Genomic DNA, 20,831 nt, shown 5'->3' with positions numbered 1-20,831 from the left:
AAGCTTGACAACTTCATTTTCAGATACTCAGATTTTCATATTGGATATATTAAGTCCAAATAATTATAATGTTTATCCATCGCTTAAAATGAATTCCAGTGTATGACCGTGTACATGAAGTTGATTGGTTGGTTGATTGGTTGGTAACTGATCACAAACCTATCCGCTCTAATTGTTTAGATCATCTGCCCCATTATGATGTTTGCAAAATAGTACATTTGCAGGTTTCTTATAATAAGCACAGCATTATTGATATATATGTTAAGTATATTTACTTAAAGCCCCAACAAGGAACTTTGAATTAGTGGTGATTCTGTCAGCCCCTGTGGACAAAAGCGGTAGTGTTTAGCTTAGTTCACTCGTTATATTGATTTCAATGGGGAATCCAAGCCCTGGTTTAAATTTCTGCCAAAACCAACCACCACCCTTTTTTTTCTCCTAGGAAAGCAGCATGGTGGAGAAGAATATCTACATTGTCCAGGGTGAAATTGGTACTGTAGTTGGAGCTATCAAGAGGAACTCCAGATGGAATACCCACACTCCACTGGTAAGTTAAACAACTGTTATATTTGCTTATTTTAACTGACTTTAGGTGAGATTTATTAAAGATATGAAAACTGACAGGTGAATATGGGAGTACTTTTGTCATTAAACTGCAGGTTAATTGGACAAACTACATCAATAGCGTCAGACTGATATTCCAAGGGTCAGTATTCCTCAGTTCAAAATGACTCTGATGGAAGTTGTACTTTATAATGACACTTCTCAGTGAGAATCACAGGGATGGCATTGTCATAAAGTCCATATGTTTGTAGTTTACGTTTTTAAAAAACTACAATTTTTGATTTATTTATTTGTATTATGTTGCAGTGTTATTGACCGAATTAAAATGTATAAAATATGTTTTGTTTGCCATTATAGTAGGGATGCACCGAGTATTCGGCCACCAAAATACTTTTATCACCGAAACAACACGGCTGAAAGATAAAGTTGTGCGGCCAGCACACGCTTGTCTGGATAAGCGCCAACATGTCTGCGGTGTGGACGTATTTCAATATATTTGAGAAAGACCCACGGATAGCGATTTGCAAAAGATGTAATGCTGAAATTTCAAGAGGGTTGAAAGAGTTTCTCCACGTTGGGTTTAATGTATCACCTGAAATTCAAACACCACCATTCTGAATATGAAAGATGTGGCACAAAAAGGAAAATCAACCCCCCCGTCTGTGGCGCACGTTTTTGAAAAGGCAAAGTTTTCCAGTGATGGTACCAAGGCAAAGGGCATTACACAAAAAAATATGGAATTCATTGCCTTAGATGATCAGCCATTCTCTGTCATAGAGGATGTGGGATTAATATTTTCATACTTTTGTAATTGATTTATTCTTTGAATTGCAATGCCTTGATTTTAGTGAGGTTAGTACACAGTCATAGCCATAAATGCAATGGTACTAATAATTGGCATAATAATTTCTTTCGGTGTTTCGGTTTTCGGCCTTGGTTTCCTCATTTTTGGTTTTCGGTTTCGGCCAAGAATTTTCATTTCGGTGCATCCCTACATTATAGTGCACATGTTGAGAAAATGCATTATTAGAAATGTAGAAATGAAGTAAAATGACAATATAGTAACACCTAATTTAAATATTCATCAGTTTTGCTTTGATCACTGCCCAAACATCTCTTTTTTTATTTATTTGGCCTCTATTTGATAGAGAGACAGCTGAAGATAGACAGGAAAGGGGGGCAAAGAGAGAGGGGATGACATGCAGCAAAGGGACGCAGGTCGGATTCGAACCCGAGCCGCTGCGTCTTTTGACCGGAGTCCACCTGTTGCAAATTCATGAAGCTTGTTAAAGGGCTTTTCAAACCTTGATGCAGCTTTCTTTGAAGCCATGCATGCAATATGGACTGATGAAATACTGCTGATAACTCATTATGCAAGATATTGACATGCTTCATCATACTATACATTAAACAAAAAAAAAAAAAAGCTAAAACTTGTCCTCTCCTGACCTGTATGGGTCAGGAGAGGACAGCTATTATTCTCTTACAGTACTTGCAACAAATCAAGAGTTGTTTGATGTTGGTTCTCAGCCCTAGTTGTATTACAATCATCTAATGGACTACTTATTTCAATAAAATGCATGAAAACAAGTCTAGAACCGAGATCTACTGCAACACAGTGTATCATAACTAATGCAACAAGTTGTGTGTCAAGAGGAAACGTCATTTCTGTTTTTATGCAGAATATATTTACTGAAATAATAAACAAAACTCTCCATGCATAGCCAGAACCAGTCAGCTGCTGGTAGGTTGCAGGACTATGCAGTTAAAAATCAAAGTTAACCAGGGGCAACAGGAGCTCCTAATAAACAGGAGCTACAGGTGAAACACGTTGTTAGCCTGTAGCTCCTTCAGGTTTGCTCAGTAAAATTGCATGTGAGCACTGGTGTGATGAATAGGCTGAATCTGGGTCACATGACTTCCATTTTTACAAAGGTGAATGTAGATCAAAAAACATAATCTTACACAAAATTGAAGACAAAAAACCAGCACGCTTACTGTCCCTCTACACCACTAAAACGCCAGGGCACTTAGTGTCTCATCTCTCCCTAATGGTCCAAATCACCTGCAGAGAGATAACATTGTGTCACAGTAAAAGAGTGCAGAGCTTGTGCTTTATTAAGTCCATAAGGTTCAATTGTGTTCAGTACTGTACTATATTATACTGTTCTGTACTGTACTGTACTATACTATACTTAATAAAGTACTGTGCTAATTACTAAGTTTCATAAGTATCGTATCAGATCCAACAACTCTCAATGACAAACGGTTTCTTAGATGTCCTCCACACTCTAGTCATGTTCTTCTAATGTTCTCTGTCCAGGACGAGGAACAGGACCCATTACTGAACAGCTTTGGCCACCTCAAGGAAATTCTCAACAACATTAAAGGTATGTGAGGCTGCGGAGATGAACGTAGTCTTAAGGGGATGGATGCAGTGGGAAATAGCTGTGAATTAGGGATTTTTGTCTTTCTGTTCCATGTTTGAACACAAAACATGTATAAACCTCAGCTACTCAGTACTTGAGATTGCTTTCACAAAGGGGCCTTTTCACTTTTTTTTGTCTGGATAGTAAGTGGATATTTAATCAGGTGTACTCTGAGAAAAGTTTTGGATAATTTAAGAAATTTAAAAAACACCGTATTTTAAGTATCTACTAGCTAGCAGTCAGCTACCTGCTACAAGAGCCATGTAGAAGGAGTGCTGCCGTAATGTTAACTTGTGATGACACTGTGCAGAGATAGCCTTGTTGCCTGTAACGTCCACACCAGAGGACAACTATTGCAAAAGTCGGCTCTGGTACCGAAATGAGGCACCAACATTTGCGTTGTGAATCGGGCCAGTAGGCAGGGTGTTTTGGTACCAAACTCTTGTGTTAATGCTTCATCTGTGACATGAAAATATCAGACTTCCATATAGTCAAAAGAATCAGTATTCCATCTTCATTGGAGCTGAAACAATTAGTCGATTGTCAGGAAAATAATCCCAAACTATTTTAGTATTTAATTCAAGTCAAGTCAATTTTCTAAGAAATATGTCAGGCATTTCCTCCTCTCTTTGATAGTAGTTTGAAACTTTGGGTTTTGATCCATTGATTGGATTCTTCTAATCACACTAGGGCGGCTGTGGCTCAGGGGCAGAGCGGGTTGTCCCCTAATCGGAAGGTTGTTGGTTCGATCCCCGGCTCTTCCTGTCACGTGTCAAAGTATCCTTGAGCAAGATACTGAACCCCAAATTGCTCCTGATGCTGTGCATCGGTGTATGAATGAGTTAGTTTCTGTTCGATGGACTTTCACTCAGTGAATGTGTGTGAAAGGGTGAATGTGGTACGTACTGTAAAAGCGCTTTGAGTGGTCGGAAGACTAGAAAGGCGCTACAGGTCCATTTACCATTTACTATCACCATTTACAGTGTGTTGACTGTGTGTGTGTGTGTGTGTGTGTGTGTGACTGCAGTGGTGCTTGTCCGACAGCCCCCCTCTTGTGAGAGAAGCCCAAGCTGGCTCTGAGGACAATCCTGCATGTTGTCATGCCTTTGCAATGAAAGTCCTGGCAGCTCCCACAGCCCTACAGCTCCAGTTGTAGAAGTAATAAGCAATGGGAAAGATGCAACACATGGAGCTGCACAGTCTGAGCCCCCACCGCTGTTGCCTTCCTCCAGGGAATGCCTCTGCCACTGTGAGATGGACAGGCGCTGCTGGCTGAGGGGGAATCCACCACACTGGTTAACCCTCCTCTTTCCTTTTGCCTCTCTCTATAACCCGTTCCCCTCAGCCCTCAAATCACCAAAAGACTATGTTCCTCTGTTCTCTTCACTTAAACTGATTCCATTATACTTACTGTATTTGATGGAAGTGGAATATAAAATTTAAATATTTTTTTAGGACATTTGCATGAAGTAATGAGTCCCTGTCAGGGATGTTGGAAAGCCTTGTTGCATCCTTAACTCCAGATCCCCTGTGAACCCAGTCTCTCAAATGTTACATCCATGCCCTGATGAGAGACAAAATGGAGATCAAATAACCACAGCAGAGCTGGATTCTGTGCTTGACAGACTGATCAATTTGTTTTGTTTTTGCTGCAGCAGAACAACCTAATCGATCTCTGTTGCTGTGTCTCTCATACAGAAACACAGCAATATTTTGGTAGGAAGTCTTGCGGGTGGGCTGTTTTGCTGCTGCTTTGAGGTTTCACAGTGGCCCAGCTGTCTGCTTAATGAAAGCCCAGTAATTCCATTCACTCTGGTGTATCTCTGCTCCCTCCAACAGCAAAAGCCAACCAGCAGAGGAAATGTGAATTAGGTTTCTCTCCATCTCTCTCCTCTTATTTACTCTGTTCTCCGTCTGGCTGATGGTTTCACTGCTCTGGTCCCGTTGTGTTCTAACTAGTGATTGACAGGACCATGTGCCATAGAGCCGGAGAGTAGTGCAGCTGGAAGTATATCATCTGCAATTTTAGTTGGGTAAATATAGCAGGGAGTCTTGTCAAGCAGAAAGATAAATTGTTCTGGGAAAGGAAGTGTTGTCTCTCTTTTCTGAAAGCAGCAAAAAAAAAAGTTTCCTTCAACCCCTGGAAAATGTGGTTCTCTCTCGACTTGCGAACAATGAAGGCACAGTTAAGAAGCCGGGCCAGCGATGGACCATATGTCGGGATGCTTCAGCTCCACCTTGCTCAGTCAGCCAGGCAAATCAGTCTCAGGAAGCAGCAGCCTTTCCTCTGATTTAAATGGGATGGTTTGGATTTAGCCTGATATCTAATGCCCCATCCCTAACCTCATTAGACCCATTTAATTGAGTGCTTTCCACAGCTTTGCGGCCAGCATCTGTCTTTAAATGTGCACTGGCTGGTAAAAAGTGATGGTGTGTTCTGTCCTATAAAGGTTCTTTGGTTTTATACTTATAGAACATATTGTGTTTATTATGGAAAAATAAAACTCCTGTTTTTAATTTTTCAGACAGATACAGAATTGAATAGAGGTGGGTGAGATCTGCTGCCCCATAATATACACATACTGCTGAGATTACATGGCATAGCGGACTAACCATCAGTTCAGTCACTATTTATCTTTCTTAATTTTTGAGTTGACAGTTTTGAAGTTTGAGAGCTACAAATTATACAATAAGAATTTTGACCATTTTGACCATTTGAGCCAAGAAAGTTGTTGTTGTTTTTTCCTGCTACATAAAAAATGTCCACCTCTAAGTACCAAACCATCATTTGCGTGTACCATTAACCCCATAAAATCTTTTAATTGTTAATTACACATCCTTAAATCCATAAATTGTGGTTATATGTTGTTCACAATTTGATATTACTTTGAACATTATTATTTTGATTATTGTCATGACATTTTGAACCTTTATCTTATATGTTTTGTGGTATAATATGACTTAATCAGTGGTAGTTGGTAGGGCTTTTGTGATAACTGCAATAATTGAATACCACTACTAAATCTGGTATTTTGACGTCCCTGCCCAGGATTACAATGTTACACACACAAAAAAAGTCACATAGCCTCACTCGCTCTGGAAAAACTCCATACTGGAAACACCAGTATTCTTCTAATAGAAAACACTGACTGCTCCTCTAATTATCCCAGTTCGCCATAGCTGTGGCGTTAGTGTTCCAAGGCTCGCCAGTGTTTCAGTTAAACAAGTGACTTTCGGGTGAATATGTCAGTTAACTGGCGACCTTATTCGGCTGAAAGTGGCCAGACCCAGGAGGCAAGAGGAGGGAGAGTGCAGGTGATTAGTACAAGCAGGTACTGAAATGAAACATTATCCCGCAGTACCCCTTACAGAGTAGTTAGTAAAAACAACAAAAATGGCGGTAATACTGCATGCTGCGCTGTTGAGCCACACTGAAAAACAGCAGGGGAAAATCCTTCAGCGGGACATCCCTAGTGGTTGGTGAACAGTTTGCCAAAAGGACCATTAGCCGTTTAACTGACATGAATAGCCATGTGTGCTGTGTTACCTCTAATCCAGGCACTATATTGGAATTAAAAACAAGCAACTTATAGTTACAAATTGTCTCTAAGATTTGTTTTGTTGCTGCATGTAAGCATTAACTCAAATGATCAGCTGTCAAATATAAAGAAAGTCTTGTCGTATTTGATGTTCTAACATCTGAAGTACTGTTTTGAACTGCAGATTGAGCCTTTGTCTCTTACCTGACATTGACAAGGGGTCTCTCCTGTACAGGATTGTCATCACACAGACAAATCTGTCTCAATCTCTTGTTGAATAATTCTGTGGATTTATTTTATTGCCGGACTACACCTCCGAGAGTAAGAGAGCGTGGAGAACAGCCTTTCATTCTGACATACATTTTATTTTATCTCCTGCTTTTTTTTTTTTTCTTCAGCTGCACCTTTTTTTATGCAGAAGTCACTGAGCCTCAGCTTCTCAAATCTTCTATTCTCTTCTTCCACCCTCCTCTCCCATCAACCCCCTCCACTGCAGCGAAGGTCAGATTTTTGACAAGTCTGCAGAAGAAACAGTCTGCTTCTAAATCCCTTCATTTTTATTCATACAAATACAGGTTTAGAGCCCCTTGCAGCCCCCCAGATACAAAGCCAGAGTGGCCTTTTGACTGACAGCTTTCTCTTTTTCATCCAAACACTAACGAAATTCACAAGCACACCTCTAATTGACTCGAATCACCAGCACAGCAGCAGAGGTAGATATCAGGGGGCATGGCAGTGGATTTGTAGAATGAACATTGTGGAGGATGATTTGATTACTCTCCAGCTGACCTTTACAATAATTATCCTGGTTTCCCCAAAGCAAAGCACAAAGCACAGCTAATTTGGCATGGAATAGTAGAATAATGGCAAAAATAATATATTTTTAATCACAAAGCTTGAAGCTCATCACGTGCACTCATTTATTTTATTTGTTGCAATAAAATGACTGTACTCAGTGGTGCCGGTATAATGATACACATGTTTTGAAATGTTTTCCTTTTGTTTTCACACAGCCTAATCCACGTGTTACTGACAACCTCACTAATTCATCACATTTTACAGTCATGTCAGTCATCAAGAGAGAATGCACACATGCCGTCCCTCTCAGCCCTATTTCAAGGTCAAGCACGAGTGTTTGTCGTCTCAGTCCCCAGCTGTGGTCAGGCTGGCGTTGGCGGGCCTCTGGGGAAAGCAGCCTGAGCACTTGGGAACTGGCGGTGGCCTTTTACCCCCCTCTTCCAATCTTTCAGCCCCCCCACCTTCCTCTTTCCTGCCACCTGATCTTCACACATATATCACTCCCAATTGAAGCAACAGAAGGCAGCTGGCAGAAGCAGAGGAGGAGGAACCATAATTCATGTCGCTCAGCCACTTATGCAAATATGTTTACTCATGGAGGCATTCTGAGCAAGGAGAATCTGCCGCACAGCAATTCTTTACATGTCTGCCACGTGGCCCCAGTGTCCCATAGCTTCAAGCATGAGATCATAGGTTAGATTCTCAGTCCTGCTGTCAGTCTTATTTTTATGATATGGTTAAAAGACAATAATAAGTGGGTGGGGTTGTCACATTAATGCTTGTTCCGATTTACTTTGGCTTGATATTGTGCTCAGTTTATTTTCTTGATTATTTGTTTGGTTTATAAAATGTCACAAAATAATTTGTTAGTTGTTAGTATGCCAATCACACTTTTTTAAATTTGATGGTTTTTTTCCCGTCCAAAAAACATTGTAAACCCAGCGATATTCACTTTCATATCATAGAAGGAAAAGAAAAGCAGCAAATTATTCCCATTTGAGAAGCTGGAACCAGTGAATATTTGGTACTTTTGCTGAAGAAATTACTGAATGGTTAGTCGATTATTGGAATTGTTGATTTTCTTTCAATAGACTAATCAATTGATTGACTAATTGAGCTTAGTAAAGGGAACAACAATGAAAGAAATGGAATTGTAACAATGGAGCATATGTCATGTTTCACACAATCATTACAATTCTACTGATTATTTTGTTGTAATATTATTGTGAAGGCTTTGTGTAATTCAGACTGCTTTTCCCATGAGTACAAAAAAACTGATTTAAGGATTTCCTTTCCCAGAAATGTTCATATCATATCATATCAACAACTTGCACACTTCTTGGAACTAAATTTGGACATAAATTTCACATACGCCATGATCAAAAAAAGAAAAAGGACAATCTAGCCAAAGAATAGGGAAAACTCATGCAAAAATGCTCTGGGGTTATCTACCTTTTTGTGGTGTAAAGATTAGCCAACACAAAGAAAAACTATCCACAAACATTAAGATGTTAATAATAATAATAATAATAATAACAATTTCAAGAATTTGGCTAGCAAAGTTGAGGCTGGTTTACGTTTTCATTTGCTGCCACCTTCTCCAGTAGGCTACAGCTAAACAGTTAATTTCATTCAGCTTGTCCACTCTTGCAGTGCTGTTTGCTGTGATATAGCATGTAGTCCGATTTTAACAAACGCCATCAGATCTGTTCTATGATATGCAAGTTTAATGTTATATGGCTTATGCTGCATGCTTACTTTTTTGAACATGACTGTAATGCCTGATCGCCACTCTGCCCGTAACTTTAGATGACTAACATTATCTGCGGCTGCACATGCATAGATCTGAATGTGACATGTTAAATGAATACTGACGTCCAAATGAATACTCGAGTACTCGAGCCCCTGTGACTTAATACCAGTTAAGACCACGTGAAGAGATGGAGACCCGTACTCTTAGGCTTTACAGTGCACTGGTTTCATGTTACTGCTCGAATGTTTTTGATTGACTAAACAATTACAATTAGAGGAGTTGAATGAATTACTATTAGTATCAGTAATATGAAATGTGTCTTCTTCCTCTTAAAAACAATGTAATTTTTACCATTGTGGTGAAGTAGGCCTCAACTGATGATTCATTGATTAATCTAGTGATTTTTGGATTTATTATGTTATCCATAAAATTTGAAATTTGAAAGATTCCTTGTTTTGTCTGACCAACAGTCCTCTGGCTCGTCCTCCTCTGATTGGTTGTAATTTTTCAGGCTCTGTGGATTCTTGCAAATGCCATTTGTAGCTCTGGATGGAACCAGAGGAACCTGTTTTTTTCACACATTATCTGTCTCGCACTAACTGTATTTAGAATATAGTGAAAGTTTCAAACAACATGACAAAAAGTTACTTTTGTAAAAGTTACCTGCTGCAACTTTAATCTTTTATCAAACCTTAGATGAGGATCATTTGAGATTTGAACCTTAATTTTTAGTTAATCTGACTGATTATACAGTGATTTCTGAGAACAAGACTCAGGTCAACATTACTATTAAATGAATCAAACTAAATGCCAATGTATCACAGAGAATATAAATACTAGTTGTGTCTGTGTGTAGTTGTGATTGACAGTTGATAGGAGGCGCCATGGATTATGCAGGTGTTATGCTGTGGCTAGCCCTTGGCCTAGCGGTTGTAAAAGTCCCCATCAAAAGAGCTATGATTAATCTGAGTTGCTCCCCCTCCCCAGACAAGCTGCCACCTAGTGCTGGTTAGTAGCTGTAAATCAGGCCAGTTAACAGTGCCCTAACCGGGGACTGACAGGCAGGGCTTAGGCCCAGTGTGAAGAGGGGATGCAACTGTTGTCCTGTTTCAGAGGCTCTCAACAATGTGCTGAGTGGATGGAGAGTCCCAGCAGAGGGCTATTAATCATGCCAGCCAGGGTGTCTGTTGGGTGGGAGGTGGGGGGGTCAGGCTAAGGCTCAGGCTCAGGCATGGACGGAGCTGAGGGTTGAGGGTGCCGCAGAGGATCTGGATGTGCTGACAGGAACAGTGGGCAAGATGTGAGCAAAACAAACTAGCCCCCATGAGCCCCAAAAGAGGAGGGGGAGGGCAGGCTGGGCCACGGCTTGGACACAAGAAATGTGCTTTGCATTCAGACTAAAGCCTCCAGCATGCACACAGGAGTTTCCACACAGTTTTGAACTTGTCTGAATCAGATTTAGCAGCGTATTATTCACTACACAAATCAGTTTGGTCAACCTGATTCGACACGGTTTATTACTGCTCAAATTCCAAGTATGCAAAACTCATTTGGAGGCTACATTACACAACTTTAAATGCTGTTTGTGGTTTTAAACAGGTATGAATTCTTCCCTACATACAGTTATCAGCACACAGTTGTCTGTGTGGCCATTGGCAGTAATAGTCCACTTGTTCCAGTTTGTAGGATGGCTGTCAAAGTGGCCACAATATTCAAAATATTCAGGTAGAAATAGGGCTTCACATTGACTGCGATTATTTTGACAGATATTATGATCGTGATATGATTCACGATTAGTATGGGAATGATCATTTTTGCATCAAAAACTATTATCATGATAATTTGACATTTGTTGGGGTCTGTACCAAACAAACATATTTTCTTAAATCTGGAGAATAAGATTTGTAGGCCAGGACATGGCAGCACTACAGTACTTCATTATAATGCTGTTTATCACACATTTGACCTTTTATCAAAAAATTGCAACTTCTGCATATTTCACTTTTGAAAATATTTCCATTAATTGTGCAGCCCTAGGTAGAAACCAAGGTTAGTCAAACTAATTTGGAAGAGAAAACAAAGACAATCAGTAAAATTATTGTCCAAAGTGTCTGTATCCGCCCTTCTTTCTGCAACTTAGTGCTGTCCCCAACTAAAGATTTTTCCAGTCGACTATCAGTCGTTAGTTAAAGCCATTAATTGACTGATCGTTGAACAGATTAAATAAATTATATTCAAATAAATTAAATATATGTATTTAACAGCTGCCTGTTAAAAGATGATGGAAAAAACGGTAATGATTCAGAATGTGTCGGAACAACCAGCAACCAACCGTTCGTACTAGTGAAAACTTCTTCTACTTCTCTTCTACTAACAGTTTACTCCACTTTAGGGGACAGCCCTACTTGGACTTACCGTACTTGTCTGGACTGTGCACACTCACAGTTTTGCTGTGCAATGACAGATTATTAGCAACATAATGGTGTGCTTACTTTCAGTTTTACCTTAATGGGAACAAAGAAACCCAACCTGTAATATAGAATAGAATATGGATGAGCACAAATGTTGAATTGAGAATGTCATGTAGGCCAATGTGTCCACCAGTGCAGTCTAAACGGTGCTGGCCTTATTCTTTTCCAGACTTGGCCCAAAGAGTCTGGACTGGATCAGTTAAGGTCTAGACCTTCTCTGTGTTGTCAGCTGTGACTGGATGCTGAGGATTTAGTGTTTTCCTCTGCGCAACCTGGATTGTGTTTTAATGTTCTGTTAAGCATATTCTTATGAGGTGGTAATTGGGGTTCAGCACAAGACAGATACCCCGACCCACACCTCACCTCGCTTTACTTTACTCCCGAGCTAATGGGCTTTAGGTTCAGTGTTGCTTTAATTACTCCACACTGAGCTCAGAGCATTAATAAAACAGGGGTTATTAAGGTAAGGTTTGGGACGTTTCAACACCTCTGAATCCATCGCCCACTCTTCACCGGAGGTCTGCTCTAAAAACAGACTCTTGTTCTGCTCGTGGTGACAAGTTGATTGGCCGAACAGCATTTTCAAGATTGACTGTACAAGCTGGTATTGACAATTTCTGAAGGTGCCAAGTGTAGGTTTTCAATGTGTAAATGAATGTGCCTCCAAGTTTAGCTCCTATGCATGCAATGTTAGTGGCTATCTGAATTCTGTTGACATGACCCGCAGTGTAGGACTTTGTATATTTTTGGTGCTTTACCGTCACTAATCTGTCATCTGAAACGTATCTGAGATAATGCACACAGCCAGTTGGCAAACCCATCCACTAGCTGGGTTATACCTGTGTTGCACCCATTACAATTACAGGTTTTCTGCTTTTTTTGCCACGTTTTAGTTTTGGTGTCATCTGAAAATAATTACTTTTACGTTATATTACATCTAAGCTTAGGCAGTAATTTTAAACGGAAGAGTCTGGTACTTACTGAGTGAGTGATAAAGGCACACCGTTGGTCAGTGGAGTACTGGAGTATCCACCGTAGTAAATGCGCTTACAAAATGAATAGGCACTTTTTCTGTAACCGTTCGTTACATAACATGACTTCAGACGCAGATGCACAGGAGGCAGAAGTGGCACAAAACGCAGTGATAGGTGAGCTCTTGTGTGAGCAGCCTGGCTGGTCATTTCACAAGCGTGGTCAACAAGTGATTCTCCTCCTGAATTATGTATTCATGGATAAGTGGAGCATCGCAGAAAAATCAAAAGGATTGTCAAGACAGAATGCGTTTTTCATCACTTATTAGAATATATCGTTTATATAATTTATAATAGATTATCGGTGTGTTTTTCTTGCCAGATTCACTTGCAGCAAGAGTAAAAAAATAGGACAGACACCCAGACTAGTGCTGCAGATGATGGTGCCTCTGTCTGAACAGCCCAATTGGTTAACATTGGCACTGAAAGGAAAAACGAGATACCGCAGATAGGAACAAATGAAAGATCACAGGGAGTGAACAGATAATTGGAATACTGGTAGTTATAATTATAAATAGAATAAGTTCTTTCAAATCACAAATCTTAACATATGAGTAGAAAGTATTGCTCTTGCAACTGCATTTTGACCCAAACATAGTTTCCATGTCATGTGATAGGATGCTTCAGTACACCTTAAAGGTCAAGTGTGTAGCATTTAGGAGGGTCTATTGTCAGGAATAGAATATCATAAGAATCATTGTGTTTTTGTTATCTTAGAATGAGCCATTTTTATCTACATAGGGGGGTGCGTCAGATGGAAATTTAATATCCAGGAATTCACATTAGAGACACTACTGCTGATCATACACGGTCCAGCCATATACTAGGTTTCCACCTAGTCCTGTCCTCTCATTTGATGTCACTTGACATGTGAGAGCACAATCAGATCGTCATCTCTGTTGAGTGTTTAAGTTCATTCTTGACCTTTGGAATAGTAATTCATCAATCAATCTGCTCATGCAGACTGTGTGAGTCAAGGCAATAACATTATTATTATTATTGGTGCAGCACGGCCAAGACAGGATTCTAAAATCCTGTACAGAGAGTGTTGGATTATTACCTCTTTGTAGTCTCATGTTACTAGGCTAGTGAGTGTCTTCAGGTCTGTTCATAGTGGGTCTTTAGTCTAGCCATCTTATCTTTGGGCCAATACGGTAGATTTCTTCTTATTACTTCATGTGGAATCAGGTATATTACATGGCTCCTGAGAAGTATCTCTTCTGTATCCTTGGTGAAGTCTGTTCACATAGACACTATCATTTGTATAATGTAGCACTTAACTTGTCTGCAGGATACACTTCAAGCAAACACATCAAACACCAGAGAAATTGGATGATGTGTTATCCTGATACAAGGTTGGGCTTGCTTGAGTCTTTAGTCATAAGACACATGGTTCATTGTGCTTTATTTATTCATCTTTAGTTCTTCTCCACATTTCTTTTCATATGAACTTAAGATCTTGCATCTGCTTGATCAAAAATATTCAAAATTTGTTTTGCACCGCTGATACTGTGTTCTCTGGATATTTTTAGCTTTTGAATCATATATTTTCTGTCTTTAAAAACAGTGCACTGCGTTGTCTTAGCACTTGTGGCACACAATGTTAGTTTAACAGCTTATTGCTGCAAAACAACTCAACATAAATAAGGATAAGGAGTATGCTAATGTCATAGAACTGCTCTTTGACTGTTATGTGGACAATGTATAAGTCATGGCTGGTTAATGGTGTCGCCACCATTCTGATGTCTGCTATGTTGCCATGTTGGTTGTAAAATGTGTTTGTGAGAGCACAGACTAAAATAGGGTCTTTAAATCCACTGCACCTTTGACAGAGCCCTGCAATTCCATATTGCCATTTATATAGGGTAGAGCCCTGTAAACTGGGCTTCACACTGCCCTGTTGATCATTATCATAAACATACAATGGTCTGCAGAGTGACGCACAATGGAAAGTCAGTGGTAAAGAATTGAGGCTGTTGTTGATAATCTCCTCAGTAGGACAGCAAAGCTGGTCAAATCAAAGCACACAGCCCACTAGCTGGGGAAGCAGTGCCGGTGTAGAGGTGATGGCTGTGGAGGGGGTGGGGGTGGAGGGAGTGCGGGGGGTTGTTGTGGTAGAAAATAAGGGCCCATATTAGTATTTCGGAGAGGCGCTGTCTTGCTGTCTTGCTTGTGTGGTGCTCACATCCTTAAGCCTTTGGTGTCTCAGTGTGAATCCCACACTGCCTTGATGGACTGGGTTAATAAACCTCTCAGCAGCCTTCCCTCCCACACACACACAGGCAGACAAACCGAGCACACACACACACACACACACACACACACACACACACACACACACACACACACACACACACACACACACACACACACACACACACACGTGAAGTCTCTTAACACACACAGCTGCTTGTTATTTCATGCCCCATAAGGGTGCTGTGACCACGGACATTGTAATACACATATCCAATTAGCTAAGCATTGCATCGCCCATTGGTCTCAAGCTGGGATTCTCACAGATACATACATGCTCTCTTGTACTGGACACAGAATTTGTTTTCTTGTTAGTCTCTCATCGTAAATTAGTGTTTTTTATTTCAAGCAGGACTGCACTCACATAGAACATTAAGTTGAGTCATTTGTCATTTATCATTTATCTAGTTTGAAGTTCTTACTCACTTCCAGGCCTTTGCTCTAAGTTTTCTGGTCACTTCATATTACTGTTTGCAGTTTAAGCTCAAGGTCAGTGCTCTTTAGGATGATATTTTGACAGAAATAACCACATCGTGACCCAGATCAATATTATTAAGGCCATAACTGAAATTGCCAAATTTCAAATGATCGCTCTGATGTCAAAAGCTCCATAGCCTCAGCTTTTAATTTTCTCTTAAGAGTAAAGAGTAGTTTGATTATGTTACTACATGAAAATAGTATATAATATATATTAGTAACACATTATGAGCAATTATAGAATATTTCTAATCATGCAATTTAACCAGGAAAACTGCACAAATTCAAATTCAAAAGTTTTGCATTCAAGATAAACTATTATTCTTGTCCAATAATTTATTGCCTATAATTTTATTATTGGAAAAAATCATACTAACATAAATGTCCCATTAATGAGAGATAATTAATCAGCCCCTATATATATATATATATATATATATATATATATATATATATATATATATATATATATAATCATGCATCCCAACCAACATTTTTTTTTTTTTGCCTTCTAAGCTGAGGTTACAGCTGTTGCCATCTTTGTGTACAGTTACCGTAATTACGCTGGTGTTGTTCTCGACTATTGTAGTGTTAGCTAGTGTTGTTTTTGGCGGCCTGTTTTAATTTTTAGTTTTAGTCTAGTCTTTGTGTCAAAGTGTCATTTTAGTTTTTAATTAGTTTTAGTCACGTTTATACTCTTTAGTCTTGTCAAGTTTCAGTCGACTAAAAGTCTGAGCATTTTACTTTTATTTCAGTCAGAATTATCCATGACTATTTTCCTCTAGTTTTAGTCGACGAAAACTGATGACATTTTAGTCTAGTTTCAGTCAATGAAAATTGTATTTTAGTCTCTTTTTAGTAATGCAATTCTATTTAACCCAGTTAATATAGTACAAGTACCTAGTATAGTATAGACAAAACCAACATTTTCTTTAAGTCACCCATTTCACAAGTCAAACAAGGTTATCTTATTATTATATTATTGTTACCTTATAGACTCAAGAATACATTCAATTCCAGACACGGAAGACGCTCTGATTTGAATTTACAACATATTTATTTTACCTACCAAACATGTAAAAAGTACACACACGTAAATTTAAATAAAATAAACAAATAAAATGGCTTCAAATGGCAATGCCAGAAAATATTTACATTACATTCAAGTTTAACTTTAAGAGAAACAAGGTGCTTGAATGCTCAAGCTACAATAACATAATAAAAAAGTGCCAATGAAATGTGTGTGTCTGTGACTAACGTTAACCCACCGCAGCTGCATCTTCTAAATAATGCAGCGAGTGGGGATTGAGGAAGTGACGTCGCCTGCGTCTGCGCAGTGCGCTGATGCAGCCCGGAGACTCAGGAAACAGAAATATTGCAACATAATAATAATAATAGTGAGACGAAATAACGTTATAAACATTTCGTCTCGTCTCGTTTTGGTCAACGAAAATGAAGAGATATTTTAGCAGAGTTTTTGTCCCGTTTTTATTTGTCAACAATATTGCATTATATATTTGATTATAGTTTTCGTCACATGACCACCATTTACGTTGCGTCTCGTCTCGTTTCCGTCATGTGATAAAGGTTCGTTGACGACGATATTTGGTCATAATTTTCGTTGACGAAAGCAACACTAGTGTTAGCAGAAGGTTTTTAATACTCGATTTTGTTTAAGTGAAATCACTCTACAAACTCTGTACAACAATCCATACCGTTGTCATCCCCCTCCTGTCTGAGCTTGGAACAGGACACATGCACCAGGCACTCTCCTCGGAGTGGACACCCAGAATTAAAAAAAGCCATCCTATTTCTGGGCTGCAGCTGGGGGGTATGAAAGAGTGCGCTGTAAAGGTGACATGGGTCAAAAATTTCTTATGGATGGATGGTGGGAGGGTGACCAGTGGGTAGAGGAGGACAGGCGTTCTGGTGGGCATGGAGAAAGGGGGTGGGGGGAAATAAACAACTGGCCACATTTTGTTGCCCAAATATTAAATAAAAAAGAGGTGACACATGCAGCAGGAGTGCTTTAAACCTGTTGACGCACCCCTTCTTAAATAGAGTGGGATCAGCACCGCTGATAACAAATTTTAACAAAAGCTGCCTGCTGACAGGGGAGGGAGCTGAGCAGGCCAGCGCGGCCCAGTGCAGCTGACGATGAGACATGCTAACAACCTGGGACAACAAGAAGGTGTTGATTTCTCTGAAAGCAAAATAGACCTGCCGATATGTACAACCATGTTCACTCCCTGCTCTCTGGCTCACTGTTTTTTTTTTTATTTACAGCTTTGGACTGCACAGAGCTGTGGCTTACACAAGGATTTATTCAGGAGTTGCAGAGAACTGAGGTCTAAGGATTTGTAGATCAAATATGAATTGTTTTTGCATTGTGTGTTCATACTGGGAAGATTATAGATTATTTATTTTTTCCTGTACTGTCTAGGCAAATTATTCCTGCACACAGCAATATGTTATGTAGAAATACAAACTTCAATAAGGCAGACAAGTATGACGGCGTATTAGGACCATTGTTGGTAAAAAATAAGTTACAGAGCCAGGGAGAGGGTAATATTTCTAGGTTAAAGATGTACATTTGCTAGAGAGAAACTCAGATATTCTCCAAGATTGTTATTTTTTTATTGTGCAAAAACAAAAGCTAAAAAATTGTGACTTTACAGATAAAATGATGATGAACAGGAATAAAATACACAAAGACAAGAGAACAAGTAAAACAAAAACAAAAAATATAAAAGGTGATGTGTAGAATGTGGTACATATATGAAAAACCCAAAAAGATGAGGAAATTCATAATAAATGTAATTATGATGGCGACTTAATGCGGTTACTGCAGTTAAAATGGGTGTTTCAGGGGGATGTGTTATGACACATTCATTTTGTATTGTTAGTTTGGGATAATGCTATTATAATAACATTCTCTGAAATTGTGAAGTCATACATTTGTGAGAAAAAGCTGAGAAATTTTAAGATTAAAGTTGAAATGATTGAAAAATAACCAGTGTTTTAGGGTTGTAGAAGTCACAGTTGGGGTTCTGTGACAAAGTCAGTCTATATAAAGATGTCATGCTAAATGATGTGTGATATTCATGGTTTTGAATGACCAGGATAACTTATATTTAATAGTTTTTAACAGCATTTTACACTTTAACCTACACACAGTTTTTAGAAAGTTTTACACTACAATAAACAACACCAACCAATTATATGTGGAAGCAGCCATTCAAATGAATGCAAAAACCATGAGAGTTGCACATTTCCTATCATTCTATAGACTGGCTTTATCTCAGCTCCCCCAACTGTGACTTCCATGTCACTAAAACACAATTTCCCTGAATTTTGTTTTTCTCATAAATTTGTGGCTTTAATCTCTGATTATTACACCCCTCCCCCGACTCCATATGTATTTATTTATTTTCTACAATGGCCCTTATACACCATTGTAGAAAAGACCACCCCATCCTTGATAATTGTACAGTTGAAGACTTACCCTACTGCTGTTGGGTGTGAACACCAGTAGAAAGCGTGTCCAAAGGTACTGATTACATGGTAAGAGTGAAATACAAAGTATTTCCTAAACAACAGTGATAGAAAACTACAACAAAAAAATGAACATTTGACCCACTACCTCCTTATCCTTTGACATAAAGCAGCATACATCAGGAAGGAAGGTCATGATGAGTGTGATCTTGCAGTGTTTTGGGATTGCTTTGGCTTACAAAATGGTATACTCCCAATTTTGGATGCAAAATAGATTTTTCTGCTTTAATTTGCTTCTGTGTTTATTATTATTCGGAGATCTGTCAATTGTGCTTCATAATCCCTGTTAGAAGGGAGCAACAGTCTGGGCTCTGCTCCCTCCCAGTCTGACCAGCGTCTGTATGCACAGGATGGCTAGCAGCCATCCTAGCAATGCAGATATGTCTATGTTGGTTTTAAACTGTAAAAGTTCCTGCTAAACTGGCACGAGCTGAGCAGGTTGTGAGTGGTGAAATGTTACTAAATTTATGACTTGGAAGGACTTACGGTGTCCGTCGTGGGTGTCGTCTGGGCAGGCTGGTCGACATAGTAGACTTGAGGGGATTGGTGTTATGGGGTGGTAGGGGGTCAGACATGGAGGTCAAGGGAGAATGAACTTGTGAACTTGTGGGCATCAATGTTACTGTTGGAGTCAAGTATAGGTCAAACTAATCCAGGGCTCAGAGCACAGATTCCTCTAAACTCAACACCACAGAGGTATTGGTCTGGGCTTTATACTGTGTATGCTCTGAGGAAACGGGGTACACGAATGTAACTTTGGTACCTGTTCCATTTTGAGTAAAGGATACCACCCAGTTGATTCATTTAAACCATCTACATGACTCCCCGTATGTCAATAAATGTATTATCAGTAATTGTTTGGCAAATTACTTTCTAGACTTTCTCTGAGCTAAAAACAGCATAGAGATGTGCTGAATGTAAGACAAAATTAATGCTGTAAGCAGCGATGAACAGGCCCTCGCACTCCACGCAACTCGGGGTGTGCTGCGGCCGCGTCACATGCTGTCGTAACAGCATGAAACATGAAAATTTCACATAAATCAGATCAAAATCGCCACGCAGTGCTTACTTCCTGTTGCCAGTATGTGGCGCTATCTCTATATCTGAATATTATCACATAGATGTGTTCAGAGCGGGACTCTTATTAGACAAGTGAAGTTTGGAGCCCAATGGACAATGTACACTCAAGTTAAAGCAAATTCGTGTTTTGTGGCGGTACATCAAAATTTCACAGACACGCCCACTCATCACATATCATCAACAATGTGTTTTGCATTTTATAAGTAAATTTCAGCTAGATCTGATCATCCTGCGAGGAGTAGAACATGAAAGTATAAAACGTGATATTTCCTGTTGCCACTAGGTGGCGCTCTCACTATTACTGAATATTATCACATTGACGTGTTCAGGGCGGAACTCTTATCAAACGTGAAGTATCATTGAGATCGGATCATGTACGCGGCAGTTATGACAACTTCCTTTTTCATGGCGAGTCGTTGAAATTGGACGCCATGCCACGGGATCGCCGTTCGACGGAATGTCGTAAATAGCACAACTTTAATAGTGAATGTCTTTAGTTGGCTGTGTCCAAATCTGAAGTCGATCCGATCAATTCCCTAGGTGGAGTTTGTTCAAATACAATGTGTGCAAACTGTCAAAAATGGCTGCTAAATCCAAAATGGCTGACTTCCTGTTGGGTTTGGGATATGGCGCCCACTGGATTTTTTTTATGTCAGGATAAGATCTATGCATGTGCCGATTTTTGTGCATAACGGTGAAAGGGGCCCCGGGTGGTACAGTTTATTGGCCCCTGAGGGGCCATTTTGCCATGCTCATAGTGGACCCCTAGAGAATATGAAATTTTCGCACGACTGACGTGCGCCGCGTTTCTAACATATATGTAATACAGTTTTATGAGGCGAGTGAAAATCTGTGGAGCAGTGATTTACAAACAATTTATG

At 39.5% G+C, this 20,831-nt stretch overlaps 1 protein-coding gene across 1 annotated transcript in view; it reads left to right on the top strand.

The window, feature by feature from the left end:
• Nucleotides 1-20,831, top strand: part of gbf1 (golgi brefeldin A resistant guanine nucleotide exchange factor 1) — a 104,255-nt gene that overhangs the window by 2,665 nt on the left and 80,759 nt on the right. The window contains 2 exon segments of the mRNA XM_051422690.1: nt 443-547; nt 2,888-2,954. Of these exon segments, the coding sequence (XP_051278650.1) occupies nt 452-547; nt 2,888-2,954 (163 nt within the window). The 5' untranslated portion in view covers nt 443-451.

This window comes from Dicentrarchus labrax, unplaced genomic scaffold (genome assembly GCF_905237075.1).
Source record: "Dicentrarchus labrax unplaced genomic scaffold, dlabrax2021, whole genome shotgun sequence".
Classification (NCBI taxonomy): domain Eukaryota; kingdom Metazoa; phylum Chordata; class Actinopteri; family Moronidae; genus Dicentrarchus; species Dicentrarchus labrax.
This window is presented reverse-complemented; position numbering and strand designations above follow the sequence as displayed.